The sequence below is a fragment of the Ornithodoros turicata genome, chromosome 7 (assembly GCF_037126465.1).
Source record: "Ornithodoros turicata isolate Travis chromosome 7, ASM3712646v1, whole genome shotgun sequence".
In the NCBI taxonomy this organism is placed as follows: domain Eukaryota; kingdom Metazoa; phylum Arthropoda; class Arachnida; order Ixodida; family Argasidae; genus Ornithodoros; species Ornithodoros turicata.
The window spans coordinates 15,452,524-15,465,825 of record NC_088207.1 but is presented as its reverse complement, the minus strand read 5'-3'; the positions used below and the strand labels follow the sequence as shown (position 1 = coordinate 15,465,825).

The 13,302-nt window shown below is 46.6% G+C and overlaps 1 protein-coding gene across 1 annotated transcript; it reads left to right on the top strand.

Annotated features, from left to right (window-relative positions):
* The first annotated feature begins 591 nt into the window (after positions 1-591).
* Positions 592-11,429, top strand: LOC135400233 (procathepsin L-like). Its single transcript, XM_064632006.1, has 5 exons — positions 592-840; positions 1,495-1,647; positions 5,362-5,741; positions 7,983-8,093; positions 11,307-11,429. The coding sequence occupies exons 1-5, from the start codon at positions 592-594 to the stop codon at positions 11,404-11,406; spliced, it is 993 nt and encodes a 330-aa protein (XP_064488076.1). The 3' UTR covers positions 11,407-11,429.
* The last annotated feature ends 1,873 nt before the right edge of the window (positions 11,430-13,302 follow it).

Below are 13,302 nucleotides of genomic sequence, written 5' to 3'. Positions count from 1 at the left end.
GTAGACGTACAGATCTACTTGTCCTACGCGTGTTTATTCTCCGTGTTGTTTCAGCTGTACCGCTGTTAACCTTTTCACTTTTTCTCTTTGGCACACAAAGACTGGTATAATTTGCGCGAATGCAGAGTAACGACCGGAGTAACGCTTTATTTTTCTACTTGATACTTAGTTACATCTGGATTCGAGTAATTGGTAATGGTAATCAATTACTTTTTCCGTAGAAGTAACTGTAACGGTAATCAATTACTTTTCAGTAACGGGCACAAGTCTGCCCGGAGCAAGGGTCCTGAGGCCAAATTTGCTGATGTTCTCGCAACTGATTTCGCATTTCCACAGCGCTGAAAGTACGCATGACGCACATTTTTTTCTCGCACACAGTCAGGCTGGAGACAAAGGTTCGTATCATTTGAATTGTTCTCGGAAGGGTCCAATCAAGTCCTGCTGGGCTTCGTACTCGACCAACCACTGAACAGTCGATATCACTGACCATTTAGCCCATCGAATGAACGAGATAAGACTATCTCGCGCACTTTACAGGTGATATAAATCTCGCATCCCGCATTCGTGTTCTGCATTCTGGTAATCGAGGCAATGTCTTTTCAGGTTCTTGCACTCTCTGCGGTTCTTTGCTGTGTCCTGGCACGGACAGTGCCCAGGCCGCAGTTAGACGAACACTGGGAAATCTACAAGGACATCCACAACAAGAAATATGTACCAGAAGAAGAACACGTCCGAAGACTCATCTGGGAAGAAAACTTGGACTTCATCCAGAGGCACAACCTAGAGTATGACCTGGGGCTTCGGACGCACACGGTGGCAGTCAACAGTTTTGCTGATTTGGTGAGGGTTCGTTTGGCTTTCGATAGAGACGTTGCAACGGGGAATGAAACGCTGTTACGAAAGCTATTGATGCAATTGGAATTATTGAAGGCGTAACCAGTTGCATGTAAGTGGTTCAGAGGGAACCATATAAGGACCACCATTGCGCAACGTGAGAAATAAGAAGCTAGAAACTAATGTATATGTTACCGCTCGCCAAAGAGATCCCTCAAGCGATCCCTCCATGTATTCAGATGCTCTGACATATTGACCCACCATGCTTTATCGGAAGAATCTCTGACGATTTCCTTAGAATTTATTTAATACTCGCCAAAATATTTCTCTCAGGGTACGCGTTTTGCCTCGTGTGTCGACAAGTGAAGCAGCACAACGGGACGCATCAAGAAGCTTCTAGCTTGCGCACTGCAATAGCTGCCTCCGACGTATTTGTGTGTGCGTAGTGGTGGTATGGAGCGGGGATTTTTTAGGCTGGTGCACAAGGTCGACAAGATGAAGAGGCGGCCGATACACGGGAGCGCCATTTTTATTGAACTTTCAGAAGGTATTAATGCAAACTACGTACGTCAGAAGAAGCGGTGCATGTAACTCTGTTGAGCAAGCAAATAAACGTCACACTTAAAGTAACGCGTCCTTCATGATTCTTATTTGTTGCAGACATCGGAGGAGTACCGCCAGCTTTACCTCGGCTACCGTCCGAACCAGGGAAAGAAGACTGCACTGGGTGTACACAACGAAGCTTCTTTGTACGATATTCCGGACGAGGTCGACTGGCGTAAAGAAGGCTATGTAACTCCCGTGAAAAATCAGGTACGCCATTTTCAAGAGTTCTGCTGTTCTTTCTTCGTCTCTTTCTCTTGAAAGTAATTTACTGGAGGACTCACAAAACGCAAGAACGAAAGTAAAATTCTCATCACCGATGTGCACTGAATTGCACTAAGGCACAATAATACGACGTCCCTAAATGAGCGAGGTTTACAGCGAGGGCTGCAAAGCCACGCGAGGACGAGGCATGGCTACCTCTGCTATGGCTTAGCGACATCGCGTCCGGCGCCTCTGTTCCCAAAGGTGTACTCGCGAGAAACGCTGGAGCCGAAAACTGCACTCATATAATGTTGCCCAAAATGTGTATAGTTCGTCTATATCTCACATAATACCCCGTTATAGATATTTTAAACTTTGTACGCAATAAGAAACAGGCGCAAACGTCATTATGAAAGAAGTTCATTATTATGTTCAGTGCACCTACCAAGCAGACAAATTTGTGCGCTGATTTCCGTGTTCTGTAATGACAGCTCTTGATACCGTTTATCCCTTGAGCATTGGCCCTCGTAACTTCGCACGCCACATGTATCTTCACTACGGCGTTGCTTACATTTTTCCTAGACTTTGCCCAAGTTTCGTAACATTTTATCATCTGTTTTGTATTCACAAAGCATCGCATCACAATTTATTTACACAATAAAGTGAAGATGGCTAAAAATTGGCCAGGTTGCTTCATGATTAAAACGAATAAAAACCCTCGGTGCAAGGGAACAAGATGAAGAACGGGACGTGCATTGTTCGTGTCGTTTCGTTCTTCATCTTGTTTGTTCCCTTGCACCGACGGTTTTTATTCGTTATTTACACAGTTGTTTGTTTGAAATAGCGCGACACACGTAAAATAGCCTCGATTTTTGTGCTTGATATAGTATACTCTCAATTATCACAGTTGCTAGCCGTATCACATTTCTATGTGCCAGCATGCGCGTATGTTTTCGTCTTCTTGACCGTCATCTTGCATGCGTGAGCGAATATATCAAGGGGCTGCAGATATAAGCGAGATCGTGATTTCGCGCTCGCACTGCGTGGCTCGCAATTGGGGAATACTCGAGCGAGTGCGACACAAAAGTGATATTCTTACGCACGCGCCTGTCATAATCACTTGTTTGGGAACGTAGCATAAGAGCGTTGAAAGGACATCACAGAAGATGTCGTGGCCATTCGCATGACAATTGCAGGATCGTTGTATAATTGGTGAGCTGGGCAGCTGGTAAGTCTAGGTAAAATATATTCATGGATCTACTTCTGCCTGAACAGAAAAATAACTTGCAGTTCACAATAGATCATCGAGTAAAGTCGTTTTTTTTCTCTCTCTCTCTCTCTCTCGTTCGTCTGGAAATGGAAAGTCGTTGCTACACGCTTTACACGTTCCGCATCACACATGATTCTTGCTTAGCTCCGTCGCATTTCTGTGTGTGTGATGGAGCGTGAACATCTGACATCTTGAACATATAATTGTCTTCACCATAACGGAGCTTCTTGACGATGGACTCGAGCCTTCTGTTAAAATGTGGCAGTTAATGAAAAGGCTCCAGTAGTGCCGTAAAAGTGCGTGTCTCCGTGCCACTAGTCCTTCATGACTGTGGCCGCGGTGGACGAATGAATGTTGTGTTTTGCTTAGGGTCGTGTGCAGATAATCTTCGCTCCTTGCAATCATTGGATCTCAGTTTCATTTATGGCTGCGCTATAAGCATCATGGCAGCCTCGAGTTGAAACTGGGCTTCACGCAACTTGTAACTGGTTACTTATTCAGTAACTGCCTACAGCGTAACGAGATACTTTTCGAGGGAGGTAACTATAGCTACAGCAACTACACCAGTTTCGTTGAAAACAGCTGTAAAACTTAAATGGCGTACAGTTACTCAGGCTGTGGCATATTTTCCCGATGTGTCGGTTTCCAAAGGTCGTTTCGCAGTCCTTCAGAATAATAGTGGGCGGGGCGATACTCTACACCAGAGCTGGTGGTGGTGTGGGGAATGAAATAATGAGTCCCTTCACAGTAAGCATCGAAGTCCTATGGCATCCAGAAAGGTGAAGCGAGCGCTGAGGGCACAGCGTTGGAGGGCTGGCTCGTTACGTGGCAGAAAATGTCTGAATTGTAAATTGTGCTCCTTTCCGGTGCGGTTATCAGATAAAGGTGTGAGGTAATGGTAGCAGCAATTTCAAGTTTCCCTTTACTAGCTAAATGTGGTAAGCCACATTTAGCTACGTAAAGTAGACATTAGAATGCTCCGCTCTTGTCATTAACAGCAAATCTAACTGAATTTTTCTAAATGTTCTCTAGCTTGTTAATTGCTTCTTGTGCATGTGGGCCCCAACCGATATCAGCATACTCTAAAGTTGAGCGTACATACGTTTTGTAAGCTTTAGTTTTGGGTGATTCATGTTTTAAATTACGCCTGATTAAGAAACCCGGAGAGTGCATTTTGGGAAGGTTGGTACTATGGCAATTAAGAAGAGTGTGCTCTAGATCCTCTACAGCACCGCTGTGACAGGAGCTGGGGGAGTCAAGTTGTCTGAAGCGGTAACGCCAATGAGCTGTAAAAGCCACATCTAGTCGCATTCTATGAATTACTGCAGCATTTTGACGATAGGTGTTTCGTGTCATGCGCAAAGCGAGCGTTGGATCAAATCTGCTCAGCATACCGATATTACTATTATACTAATGTTAATACTAGCAGGGCGCTTTATAATATTACCTTCGAAAAACAATCACAGCGTATGTGCAACAAGCATGTGATGTATATATCCGGCTGCCCGCCACATCAGCTGAAATAAAATAGTTGAGAGCCGCATTCACCCAGACGTTGATATTAAATGATAATTGGAAATTAACGAAATATCGAAGCAGAAGTGTGCAAGAAGCAGCTGTTCTTCCAGTAGAAGAACAGTGTCTGTTCGAAATATCGCTGACTTTCGGCCTAAACCTTCCACTTCAATCTGTCATCAAAGGATAGCTGAATATGCCACTGTATAGTGTAACTAAGTCAGTCTAGATCGGTAACCGTAATAAAAAAAGTAACTGTAGCTCAGTCACTGTTTTCGCAAGCCAGTTCTCACTTCGCTGCTCCATAGTAACTTAACGATGATTGGACTATGGTTTGTAATTGGGTATCGCGCCCACCATCTTGACTTCTTACTAATTTCCACAAGGTCAGTTATTCGCTTTCTTCGTGACGTCAACGTTGATCAGCAGCACGACCGGCTTCACCCAGGACTCGCAACCTCTGTTGAAAAAGGAACACATAAAAAAAAAGAAAAAAACGGAGTTCACTCGATGAATATCATTGAAAATATACGACAATACATGCCATGTTATGATACGGTATGACCTCTCATCATTACAAACTTTCTAGACGCATTCTCAAATTCAGCTTACCAACGGCCTGCACTAAAGTCGTTGCTAATTCTGGAAAATGTAGGGCTTTAATCCTCATTATGATATTCATCATTGTACTGTATGGGACACGGTTGTCTAAAATCTCCAGCCCGTGTTGGAGCGATCCCCTATCGGCGTTGTCGCGCAAGAAGGAGATATACCAACATCCTCCATGAGGAGGCCGCGCTCGACTGCTCGTGTGTCCCAACCGTGTCCCAAACAGTACTTTTTTTACCAAAATAACACAGCTGGTTGTAGTGCCTGCTTCTTCTGCACATTTCTCGTGTCCAGAAATAAATTGTACTTGTCGACGTGTTATGCAGGGTAAGTGTCGTTCCTCTTGGGCATTCGCAACGACTGGAAGTCTCGAAGGGCAGCATTTCCGGAAGACGGGCAAGCTAGTCTCCCTCAGCGAGCAGAACCTGGTGGATTGTGATACACGATCATTCGGCTGCAACGGAGGAACCCAGTTCAGCGCATATCTGTACATTCAATCTAATGGTGGAATCGACACGGAAGAGTCATATCCGTACACGGCTCGTAACGGAAGTTGCAAGTACGACCCAAGCCATGTCGGAGCTACTGCTGTAGGTTTTCATATCGTCGAATCGGGCAGCGAAGATGCTCTAAAAAGGGCCGTGGCCAGAGCGGGGCCAGTCTCTGTACGTATCGATGCCAGTCATGACTCCTTCAAATTCTACAAGTAAGTTGCTCATCGTTCAATATTTCAAGTGATGTTCCTGGCTGGGCTAAAGATGCAGCGTGCCATTATGCACCTGCTGCCAAATGTTCCCACTTGTGAGCAGAGAGTCACAGAAAAATTTCCTTCGCTAAAAATTGTTAAAAAACTGTTTCGTGGCATGCGGAAAGCGATCGTTGGATCAACCCTTCTCGACATAGACGGGGGAGAATGTCAGAATAGTCCATTGGCCAGGACTCGAGCCAGGGGAGGCACTAGGCGTCCATGTATGGGACGACGGCCACCTCTCAGGAGCGCAGTACACGTCAGTTTCCGAGCCGACAGATCTGCTTCTGTGGCGCTGTCGGCCTATTCACTCCCCACGACACCACAATGGGCTGGAACCCACTAGAGAACCAGCCTGTGCCCTGCTTCGTAGACAAGGTGGTAAGCCATTAACACATCCATCACTAGGTGTGCGGATAAGCCTCGCATGCCAGATGGGGTGCAAATTTTGAGTCTGTGACCACAGCCCATTCCTGCGGAGCAAATCAATGTGCTGCAGAAAGAAAAGTATGGCATAGAGTTCCGCAGCTGTTGACGACGTTTGACGCGAAAGACGTCGTCCTTGCGCTACGCCTTCCGATGCAATAATATACCGACGCGGGCTTTCCCTTTCTAGATGCGCCATCTGTATATGCTACTGCAGACGTAGAAAACTGCAGGCGGTACGGGTAGAATACCAAATATTACTTAGTTTTGGTGCATCGTAAGAATTCAACGAAAACTATACGATAACAATAATAATTGGGTGTAGATTTGCATGTAAGGCGGGTCAGCCTCTTTGAAAAGAAGAAAAGAAAAAGGAAACAACACAAAAAAAAGTCATCAAATCCAAGCTTAGCAACATGATGTCACTTGCTCCAAAGAAATCGGATGATTGGTTTATGATGATTATGATGGGGTTTTTTTTGCGTAAAAGCTACTAGGGCTGATTGGTTTATCATGTTCTCGGAAATGTTTTCGTGAACACCTTCCGATGTACTAAAACCAAGGTAAATGTAAACTAGTAGCGAAAGCTATCTGGAATACCGTGTCAGACTTGTGGGCAGGGGTATATATCATCATGAGACACGAGCGGTACTGGATGTTGGTAGTAGAGGAACGATCGTCAGAGTAGGCTTGTTTATCCTTGCATCCCTGTATCCGTGCCGTGTGTTCGTGCATCGGAATACGAGCTACCACGCTTTTTGGGTTAAACAGAATGCGCATTTACATAATTGAGCTGTAGACCAAGGTTAACACGCGTGAACAGATGAATGCAATGGAACCCCTGTTGCTGGCCCTGCGAAAAAAGCTTTCGTCATGGCGAAACTACCCATGAGGTCGGCGTGAGCGCCAGCAGGAATCAGCTGTGCACCAACGATGTTTTGCAACGGACCCATTATGACCGGTCACTGAAGAAATGCTAACCGGTCGCTAAGACTTAGCTCATTCGCTCATTAGTAAGCTGCATTGCCAAAGGTAACCCGTACCGCATGGAGTTCAGTTGAGCTCAAATCTTGCGGTGCATGTGCTTCTCGGCAGCGCAGTGTTTCGTTGCCATGACAACCGCGCCGCGCCGCATCTGTAACGCATGAAAGTGCAACAGCGTGGACAACCAGACACAAGACGTCACAACGATCGGGTACAGCTGTACCTGGCTATCGTTCCTGCCGTCAACAGCGATCAGGAAAACTTGGCGTTTCAGCGCGCTTATCATGCGCTCTTGTGCCATTTTTTGCCATTTCACTGCAGTCGTGTTAGCCCGAGCACAAGCGTACGGCTTTGCACCGTTGGAAGTCGGATCGGGCTCGGATCTGGTATCCATGAATGGTACAAAACGCATGGTGCTGCTTGAGAAACACTGTAGATACCGCTTTCGCATACACATTGCCGTGCGAAGTTTACGGACGCACTACGGCAGTGTTATGGTGGTGATGGATCCCCTCTCCATAGTCGGCCGCGCTCGGTTGGGCAACGACACGACTATCTCAGTGGGGGATCGTGCGTACTGGGCTGACCCCACAAGGCACCGTGCCGACATTGGTCTTAAAGCGCTTAAGGGACCCGCACAGGCACACAGCCAGCGCCCGGATTCGAACCCTGCTCGCCACCCGGTGCACTAGAGCGTGACTCCTCCTGCGCCTGCATGAGCCAATCACCTGCGATTTCAGATTTATGGGCAGATTTGACATCAGATCGGCACTTTATGTTTCATTGCAGAAGCGGCGTTTACAACGAACCTGCCTGCAGCTCTGAAGATCTCCACCATGGGGCCCTTGTGGTTGGCTACGGCACAGGGAGTGATGGCGACTACTGGATAGTCAAGAACAGGTTAGTGACAGCACTTTTTTTTCTGTTAATGGCAGCTGATACATGACATTCGCGTGCGACGTCACGTGCACTCCAAAAACAGAACTTCACCGCATATCACGCTGTGCGCCAACCATTGCCAAGAATGATTGCTACCGAATGAAGTTATCGCTACTGATTCGAAGAGAGAGGTGGGCGTACGCTTTTACTTGCGATTATCATATAGCCAAATTGCCACACAAAGGCCCACGCCCACCTCTCACAGGTTAGAGACATCACGTTTTTTCTATTCATGGAAGCTGAGACGTGACGTTCGCGTGCATCGTCACGCGCTGAATTTTGTATTGTATCCCTTTGACTGGTCGAGCGTGTAAATGTACGCCCCAACGCGCGCAATGTACAGGGTGCGTGCTGGAAAAGTACACATTGTGACAACGATGACGCGCTGGTTCGTTGGTTCTATGGGCAAATTCCTGCCCATACAACACAGTGACGTCAAAGGAATGTCCTGCGGATATACGTTTGGCAGATATGCGACTTCCCCAGGATGTCCTAGCATATCACGCGGGGGTCCTCGCGGCATCTCGGTAACTACCAAAAGACGTCCCATAGCTCATCCTTGAAACGTTGCGTGAATTAGCTGATGTCCGAATAAGCAGTTCGTGTCAAAGTTAACTTGAACACCGCTCCGGGGCCTGCGAAGTGGGAAGAGAGCCGCCCCACAGAGCTCCCATAGAGCCAACCCATAGCAGAAAACAACGCCTTCCTAACGATGGTCACCCCTCTCACTGGAGTGAGTTCACCCAAACACATTTCGCAGTTACTTCTAAGCGCCGCCGCTAGGGTCCGCAAGCCGGAACGGCGCTCAGGTTAGCTTTGATGACAGCTGCACATGCTATACGTTGTCATTCTGGACGTACCGCGTGTTTTCCAAAAGCTTCCTTTGTCAGACAACACGAAAATGACAACCTTGTCCTTTACGAAGTTTTTGCTTTTCAGAGTTGAACACTGAGTGGTTCGTAATGTGAACAATATAATCTGCATACTATACTGTGTGAATGCCCAAGTTGAAGAGCAATGTTCGTTTCTGGTTCCGTTGAAACAATAATTCATAATGATTCGTACATATTTGATCGCTGTGTATATACAGGTGCGTGATATCTCAAAAGTACGGTTTTATCGATTTCTCCAAGGTAGGACGCCTCAAAACCAGCTCCATTTTCTCCCTCATGCTGAAGAGGGTGTCGTTTAAGAATTTCCAAGATAAATAAGGATCAAAGTTATATAAGAATATAGAAGATAAGAATATATACATATCTTTTTAAAGCCAGTCGAATAAACACGTGTATCAATACACTTAATAGACTCCACAACAAGATCTCTAATTCTTCAAGAAAAGAGAAACCCAGACGTTGTTCCTTCCCAATTGAAAGAAAATTGTGGTGCCTTACTGGGGGTTGGCATTGCAACTTGGGGCACGCACATAGGGGACCGCTATCAGGGACCCGCTCCGATGAAGAATGCGCCAGTGCCGGGTTCCGTAACCATATGTCCCAAGCTCGTATACCAAGGTAAATACAGGTACAGCGCCCTCCTATTATCACTCCCGGGGCAAAGATAAGTAATATGCTTCGGGGCATTAACCTCCTCCAAGAAACTGTGCAAAAAAACATAAGATCTTATTTGAAAATATGCTTTCGAAAAGTGACGTTGTTGTGCGCGTTCTCTGTTCTCGTAACCGCGAGAGGTATCGCCGCTTCGGACTGATTGACATGGCTAGGGTGCGCTGGCTGCGGTAGCTGTTCGGTAACGTTCTCATACTATACTTGTTATCGTCCGTTGACTCTGCGAGTTACATCCGACTCTGTGGTTCCCAACCCCCTTTTGTGTTCTCCATTCTGTCAGTATCTGAATTATTTGGGGTTTCACGGGTCGTGCGCGGCGCGCGGGTGGAATACAGGGGAGGGGAATCCTACAAGGTGCAATGCCAACAGTATAGGGCGCCACAGTTTTCGTTGACTCTTGGAATTACGTCCACGAATTACATTGACTGAGATGGGGCTAGTGCTTTGCCAGGCGGATGTGAAGAAAGTGTTTCCATTGGTTGAACAATGTCAGGTGCGGAGCGTTCCATCGAGGGAGGACAAGCGAAACATTTTCTCTAGTGGGCTGTATAATAGGGCGTTTTAGAAACCACACGGACGTAATTTTGTACCGAGCAGTTCGTCGTCACAGGTTTCACCGCTTCCCTGTTTACAGGCATCTCTGTTTGGACCGGAAATTAAGCACTTGGGCTGCGTGTTAGGTGCTACGTCTTACCGAGATCGGACGAGGAGGAGGGGAGCCAAGAATGAAAGCGTCTCCTCATATACAAAGTGCCATACATAACTCCGTGACTCGGGAGCGCAGCGTGAAGGGGTTTCGACGGAGATGTCTGGTACCCATAAATCTACATTTCAACAACGCTTTCGTGCTATATTCGAGATTGGATTCACAACCTCTTTAACCAAACCCCGATCATAACACGAATTGCACGAGAGTATAGGCCCGGCCCTATGTTCGTCACGAGGCAAAATTTGCTCTCCCAATGCAATTCACCATTGCGCCATCGGAAGGTGGACACCATATAAATGGTTCCGAAAGCAAAATGAGTCATTCGCCTTATTATTTTAAAGTGGCCGAGAGAACATTACTGATGTTTGACCTGGGCGCTTCCTTGATCCTATCGATTTCGTAGAGTTTGATTTCGATCTAGTAAAACTCCCTCTTACTATAAGTTAGTGTTTCGTTGCATCATTTAGTTGAAATACTTGATGTGACATTTACCGTGTATTCACACGAGCGACGTTACCCCAGAGGCGGAAGAAGCGAAAAGCGTCATAGCTTTCTGCTGTTACGTCAGCACGAGCGCTCAACATCGTGTCTTCACCTACACTTCTAACCGTGGGGAATATCCTGCAACACAGCCACAAGATATTCCGTAGCAGACGACAGGAAAACCCGCTGACGGTGTCGTCTGCTACGTGTCGTCTGCTAAATCCGCAGCATTGCCACTTCCGATGTCCAGCACCGTGTGAATACTCAACATAACATGGGACGGAACTTCGTCTCTGCAAGCAGTGTTTTCGCTTTTTCTTCCACTAGAATATTCCGTGAGGATGTCGCTCGTGTGAATACACGGTTAGCAGGAGTGGATGCTAACGTACTTGACATCTTTCTTCTTCTTTTACGCAGCTGGGGAGAACAATGGGGAGAAAAAGGCTACATTCTCATGAGCAGAAACAAGGACAACCAATGCGGCATCGCAAGCGAAGCATCTTACCCCCTTGTTTAGTGAAATAAAGGCTGGTTTCACAGTAAGAAGGATTGCACGTAACAGTTGACATATAGCCATAAGTTACTTTTATTCCAGTATATCTAATTTCCTTGAAACGGGAAGAGTGAACTGTCCACGCATGTCCCAGTGGGTCTTGCGTGTCAGTCAGATCAAAAGAATAGTATCTGCAACTTGTCATTATAACAAGGGTATTCAAAACAGTCTTCCAACTATCTTTCGTCGTGCTTGGGTCCCCAAAGGCCGGGATTGTCTGCTAGACCGGAACGGCTCGAACGTGCCAGCTGGGTGTCTGTTATATTCCCCTAAGCCTGGGGAGCTAAACAAAGGACAAACACGAATGAGTGTGGTCTCGTCCGTCTGTGTTTGTTTATTGTCCATATGTTCCACGACTAGAGGAATGGTTACTTACAAGAAACCTACATCAGCTTGCTTGCATTTTATTTCTTAGCGCTAGCTAGGTTTCCGAACCAGCTCAGCCAGGTCAGTGCCGGATGGTCGATCTGGCGCGCATGAGTACCCTTGCGGTTGCCGATCCTTAACATGTTCCTGTTGTACCGTACGGTTGACTTTCTTGCACCTACATCACAACTGGTTACGGGCCCTGTTGTGATTGATCACGTGGTCTTTCCGGCCGTGAAGGAGAGTTGACCACAGAGTATGCGTGTTATTCACATTGAGACGAGATGGTTGAGGTAAGGGAGAAAGTTGCAATCGACAGACGGACTGCGAAGAGGAAGGTTCCCGGCTACCGTTTCTTTTTCTTTTTTTGTATAAGGTTGTTGACGGCAGAAAAGTTCAGGTGGCACCGGCGCTGCTACAGCTACAGGTGGTTGCGGATAAAGTCCCTGAATACTAAAAGTAGCGACAACTCTTTCTTCCCTCACCACCCACACACGTTTCTCTCCCTTCGCCTCGACAATGGCACCGCCTGGATATCTGCACCGTAGCAAGCGACAGTGTGTTATAGCCATATTCAGGCAGGCAAGAGCAGCATTCTGGGACAGCCCCTCTGAAACCCGCCTTGACCTGATAGCAAAGGACCACGCAAGGAAGCTAACCCAAGCAGCAAAATGTACTGAAAGTCGGGTGCAATAGGGGTGGACGGGTAGATGGAAGGCCTTGAACCGATTCGTGAAACTAAGGAACATCGATAAGACACATACCGTCCACCCCTATTGCACCCGACTTTCAGTACATTGTGCTGCTTGGGAAGTTTACAGGGTGGTGCGTGAGTACGTGAGGAGGAACAGATTTGGGCAGGGAGAGGAAGAGATATCTTAGGCGAACAATTCCCTTTTCGCGCCCCGACTTGATAACAACACCGATAACACGCCCGGGAGCTTACGAGTAAGATAAAAAATAAGACGTGATGTATAACTGTCGCAACGAGCATGAGACTTTCCATATACCGTGAGATTGCCGGGTGAATTTGCAGGTTCGCGCCTGTGATAGCCTTCTGGACGACAAACTGAATAAATACGAGTTTTAAGGGTGCAGCAAGGACAACAGCTACGGTACGCAGAATACGTAATTTTATGATGATACCGTTAGTATCAAGTTGTTATCAAGAGTTATTACGAGCTAAAATAGAGGAAACTGACAATTTGGCGCCAGTGAGTGCAACTTGGGGGACGATTTGGCAAAATGTCTGAAGTATATAGATTGGGCTGGTTGGTGTAAATCCACAAGTGACCAAAGAACAAACACGAAACAACAACAGACCAACTTGTGTGTGACCTTGTCTCCTGTTTGTTTTAAAGGGACTCTGACCAGAAACTGTGGGAGCTCTTTCGTACTTGTAGTCGATAAAGCACCCAACAATGACTCTCCATGCGAAAATTCACGCATTAAAACCCCACGGTTTCTCTAAACTCGAATTTTAAACATTCGACT